The sequence below is a fragment of the Buceros rhinoceros genome, unplaced genomic scaffold (assembly GCF_000710305.1).
Source record: "Buceros rhinoceros silvestris isolate BGI_N320 unplaced genomic scaffold, ASM71030v1 scaffold11450, whole genome shotgun sequence".
In the NCBI taxonomy this organism is placed as follows: domain Eukaryota; kingdom Metazoa; phylum Chordata; class Aves; order Bucerotiformes; family Bucerotidae; genus Buceros; species Buceros rhinoceros.
In genome coordinates, this window is record NW_010390215.1 from 13028 (window position 1) to 18645 (window position 5618).

General features: G+C 43.2%; 1 protein-coding gene across 1 annotated transcript in view; it reads left to right on the plus strand.

The window, feature by feature from the left end:
• Positions 1-224: 224 nt before the first annotated feature.
• Positions 225-5618, plus strand: part of LOC104494153 (inositol 1,4,5-trisphosphate receptor type 1) — a gene marked incomplete at its 3' end in the record, with an annotated part of 56172 nt that continues 50778 nt past the window's right edge. The window contains exons 1-2 of the mRNA XM_010136954.1: positions 225-316; positions 3996-4066. Coding sequence (XP_010135256.1) covers positions 225-316; positions 3996-4066 — 163 coding nt within the window. The remainder of the gene's footprint in view (positions 317-3995; positions 4067-5618) is intronic.

Sequence of the window (5618 nt, forward strand, 5' to 3'; positions counted from 1 at the left end):
CGCTTGTTTTTCCTGAGTTTGTTTTTTTTAAGCAAGTGTTTTGACGTGCTGTATTTTCTTTGATACCTGAAATTCCAGTGCAAGAAACTGCTTGGTTTTTCACTGAAATGAACAGAGGAAAGCGAAGGGTCCTGTTGTTGTAACCTCCAGCAGCCTACACCGAGAAATCCTGCCCGATAACTAGTAACGTTGTGCTTTGTTCTTCTAGGGGCAGTAAGCCAGAGATGACTGACAAGATGTCGAGCTTCCTTCATATTGGAGATATTTGTTCTCTCTATGCAGAGGGCTCAACAAATGGATTTATTAGCACTTTGGGGTAAGAACAGCTGTTCTCTTGTACTAAAAACATCCATGAGAAGGACTAGCAGAACTCAGCTAGTTGCCCTGAGCGTGACCCCAGGAAATACCAGGTAGAGCTTTGGGTAGCTTTATGTACAGATTTGGCCCCAAGTTTAAAGAGGGCCTAAAGCTCATATGGCGGGCTAGCTGGGGGGGGGCTGGAGAGCGCAGCAATGGCCGTGGAGTGGATTTGATGGTCTTGGTGGGGAGGATGAACCTTGTCAAGTTAAGGTGTGGGTAGAGGGAATGAATGCAAGCAAATGACTTTCATGTTGTTGTCTGTCCCGTGTCCATCCATGTGTCCCGTCCTGTCCTCCCTGCCCCTCCCAGTCAGGAAGGAGTAGACCCCAGTGCAATCTGCTGGTTGGAGAAAAGGATGTAGCATAGGCAATGTAAGTAGATTAAAAAAAAATAACACTAATAAAAATATTAAAAAGCCCCAAGCCAAACCGTTCATCTGCCACTAACTTACCACTACGACTAGTGTTGTCTTGCAGTATTTGAGGTTTCTTGTACAGAGAAAATAGTTTTTCTCCAGACAAAGGAGAACATGTTTTGAACCTTCACGTTTGCCCACGGCCAGCACCCTGGAGCTGCGGTGGGAGCAGTGCCTTGCCAGCTCCTGCCCCTAGCCTGCCTCCCCACAGAGCTCTTTTGCGCTTTCTTCCGCAAAGACGTCCGCAGAGGTGCTCTGCAGGGGCGTGCCTCTGGAGCAGCGAGAAGTGTGTGCTACTCATTAAACTGAGAGTAGCCGTTCACATGGGAAGACTTTGCAGAGAAGAGCTGTGGAATCGAAATACAGCTCTGACAAGTGACAGGGTGTGTTTTGTTCTGTTCAACTGCTGCTGAGGAGAAATTTCTCGGAACATCAGGAGCTGGCAGCGGAGTTGTGTACTGACTTGGAAGACCTTGCCGGGGCTGGAGGAGAAGCTCTAAGAGCACATCTGCCACCTTCTTTCAGAGCAGTGAGAAATTAGCGGGAGGGAAATAGCATGCATGACACATTGCTGTGATACTTCAACACTGAATGAGTAGCAAAGAAGCAACCAGGAAGGTTGATGAAATGGTGAGTGGGCACGCACACATCATGCTCTTTCTCATTTCCAGTAGCCGTAAGGGCCTCAGGGTGGGTACAGTGACAGCAAAATTTTTGATGCCTACTGTCCAGATGCGTCTGGTAAATGGAGCTCCCGAGCAGGGTACAAAGACAGCATCCTGGTAAGTCTCTCGGCAGGAAGCGATGGGCTGGAATCTCATCTGAGCGACTTCAAACTAACTTGTAGGTTTAGTCCTCTAGCTATTAGGATTCTGGAAAATAAGGGGGCAGAGAAGGGAGCAGACACTGAAGATGCACCATGATCTATTATAGGAAAGAGAAGAAAATATGGGATGCTGCCAGAAGGGAAAGAAGGTATGATAAAAGCAAGGGATGTAGTAAGTAGGGTTGGTCGAATAGTATTTGGCGAATGTATTTGACAAATTTCCCAGGTACTCGTCAAATATGACACGTACACTCCGCAGTACTCAATCAGCGGTGTAACTGGCCAAATACTATCTGCTGGCAACTGGCAAAATGAATTAAGCGGTACCATACATTTGGCTATTTTTTTCTTCCTAGTGTTGAAGCAAGTTTGGCAGTAAATAATTCCAGACCAAGTAGAAAGTTGTTGTGTTCTGTGGAATCCCATACAGTGCATGACGAACATTGTGCAGTGGCTGTGGCTTTTGATGGCATTGCTGAGCAGATATTTTTCACCATGGGTAGTCCTTTCAGACATCACCGGCCCCAAGCACACCTGTTTCCTAGGGTTGACGAGATGTTCTCCTGGCAGGTCTGCAGTCCCCTTAGTGTTCTAAGCATCCTCTTGGATTCAATTACTGCTGTTTTAAGGTAACTGCATTATATAACGGCCACACACATTCTGAGCCTATTTTAAGCCAGAAATCCCAGTTGTTATGTGAAACATGAAATGCATTAGCATCTTAATAAGCCTTCATAATCAAATTAGTTTTGTCCCATATTTAATTAGTCTTTGTCCTGGAGAAAATTAAAGCAGCAAAGACAAGATTTGGTGTAATTGTACTCTATACCATGTGGAGTTTTGACAGTCTTATGTCATGACAGTGTGTAATGACTTGTTCATGTGGCTAATGAAGGTTGAGAAACGGATACCACGAGACGTTCTAATGTCATTCTGAATCTTTGAAGAGTGTCCTGTGACATAACTGTTGCTCCATCAGGACTTTACTCCTGCTGTTTCCCAAACTCAGTGCTGTCATCATTACAATTACCGGTGTACAATATATCCTCTTTTGTGGTTTATTTTTTAACCCTGTAAATTTTTTTCTTAGTAGTTTGGGAAGTTCCTCATCACTTTCAATTGAATCTGAGGATGAGAGGTATATATTGCACTGAGATTATCTGTGTGGGATATCAGAGTAACTCATCTGAGCTGGTATTTTTTTGGCCCTTTGTTGACTAAAAGCAGTTGTTTCAGTCAGCTCAAATATTAATACTGCCAGAATGTTGGAGCACATATGTCTGTACAATACTGGATAGGGAGAAAATCCATGGGGAAAAAGCACTTTACTCTGAATGTTTGCATATGCAAATTTTAGATGCATAGAATGGTTGAGTCCACTTAGTCTCTCTGATCTCTTAATTTTTATGCACTTCTTTATTTTCCGTAATTGTTGTCTCAAGATGCTCCCTGCATGTAACCAGCCTCTGCAAGGAACAACTCTCATATTCTAGGTCTCAATCTTTCTCAAGTTGATTCTGCATGAGAATGGACGTCTCAAACCTTTAAGACCTTGGAGTTTTACTTTCTACTGTTGTGTAGAAAGCCTCTTTGACAGATTGGTTTTAAGGGACCAGATTGAGTCATTGGGGATCAAATCAGAAACTACAAAGTGTTTGATTACAGTTGCATTTTCACAATTTGGAAATAGTATTTGGTAAAAGCGCAGTTGCACGTCGATCTGAAGCACGCCGAGGGCAGAGCAGTGGTGGCAGATACCTCTTAACTGTTCTCTTTATTCTGTGGGATTTGAATTGACCCTGTGGTGGTTTTGCTGGTGCATATTCAGAGGACGCTCTGTCCCAGCATTCCCTTCTGGAATCTCCTGGGTTCACTTGTCCAATTCTCCTCCTTGCCGGTAGAACATTAGTTTGATCCCTTGACTTACTGAGGAGCTGAAGGGTTTTCTTAATACTTGAGGTGTTGTCGAGTCAGTGTCCAGTTTGCACAGTTGTTCTATTTCCATAGAGCTGTTCTCTACCCTTCATATGAACGCATTTGCAACATTCCTCGAATCTGTCCAAGAGGCAATAATTGTTCGAAGGCTGTCTCTCGCCTAACTAGAATATGGGCTGTTCTGTCTGCACCTCAAGGAGGGGACGTAAAGGTGATGCAGTACACAGGAGCAATGACTGACTTACTGTCCCACCTACCCAGCAGCATAGCTCTGGGCAACAGTGAAATGACCTGCATGCTTCTCGGAAAGATCTGGCATAAGTTGGCATTTGGGGAATGTCTTCTGCTGAAGTGGCCATTCGGATAAAATACTGCAAATAAACGACTTTGTTTTTGCTAACAAGGATTTAAGCAATTGCAAGGGACTAGAATCTCACTTGACTTCTCGTTTCTTTGCAGCCTTGTGGATGATCGGTGTGTTGTACAGCCAGAAGCAGGTGATCTTAACAACCCACCCAAAAAATTCAGAGGTAAGGTGATCAGACAGCTCATACTCTTCTGGTTAGAAGTCAGCCTTCGTTTTGTGCAACTGTGTGTAACTATTTTTGACCACCGTTCTGTCTATAGAATATTTCAGTGTCATCTTACTCCATGAATGTCTGCCTCTTGAGCTGCTCAACAGTGTGACTGTCAGTGTGAAATGAGTTGTGGGACTTGGAGGAAGCTTTCTGAGGGGGTGGAGATGGAGTTCCCAACTGAGGTTGGCTTTCAGATCTCTGAACTTACAGGGTCCCTGCAAGGTTTGTTTCTTCTTCTCCGTGCTGTCATACGTGCCATTTAGTTACCAAGCGCCAAACCTGTCTCGGAAGAGGAAAATTAAAAGGAGCAAGTGTTTGTAATGAGTATTTTTGTGTGACCTCATTCGATATTAATGATGTTTGAGTTTGCTTTCATTCTGCCAGGAGACCTATGCCTACTGATAAATTAACGCCTGCCTCTCTGCACAGTTCGGCTGAGGCTGATTTGTTTAAGAAAAATCTCAAACAGGAAGAGAAGCACTAACTGGGGTTTTGTTAGGAAAAAGCTTATTGAAGTCTTGTTTTCACCTCTTAGTTGCAAATAGTCTGAAAATCTGAGCTACCTTTTGTTGTTCTCAGATGTAGCAGCAACTGCCTGTCTCTGTTTCTTTGCTGGGTGAATCCTGTTCCTTGATGGTGCTTTGCTTTTATCAGGGACTCAAAATTACCATAATTCCAGTCAGGCTTGGCCAGAACTCCAGGTGATTGCCCTTGAAATATACCTCCTGTATTGCTGTGTTTATTTGCTGTTGTTTGGCTTTGGTGGTTTTTCTTTGCTTTTGCCATGACACGAAGATGTCTCATATAATGAAACTCTCTTTTTGCAACACTGAAATCTGTGAGTTCTTGTTGTTTTTTCTCCCTTTTTCCTGGAAAATTGAATAGCTGAAGATTTAAATACTGAAGAGGCAACCTGGGGAAGTTTCAGCAGTTGATGTTAAGCTCTCCAGAAAAAGAACAATGGTGTTACGCGAACTAGAGCCCTGACTGCAGGCATTTTGTGACGTTAACACCGTATGAAAGAATAAAGCCAGATTTGACTCAAACTGCTGGGAGTAGAAGGAGGCGGATGGAGAGAGAGAAAAGAATGAGAAAAAGGCAATTCTTGCTAGCACAGTTTAGGAACTGTGAGTACAGAGACACATTTGTCTGACATAAAACATTGTGGTTAGATGTTGTTAATGTTCTCATATTACTTATAATTTATACATGGAGAAAGAATGGTGTGAACCTTTTCCAACCTTTGTAGTTACTTCACTAAAGCTTTCAAGGGGACGTTTATGCTTAATGGTAAATGGCAACAAAAGCCATAAAATTTTAGGAGGCATTTCTGTTATTTATACACAGGCTTTGTAAGTGTAGTCTAAGATAAAATGCTTTCCACGATAAATGGAAGAAGTCGTAATAATGAAGTTTTATCACACCATCTTCAACACAAATGGAAAATGCCCCTTTTTAAGTTGTGAAGCGAAGGCGCCCAGAGGCTCGTCTGGCGAGCTGCGTG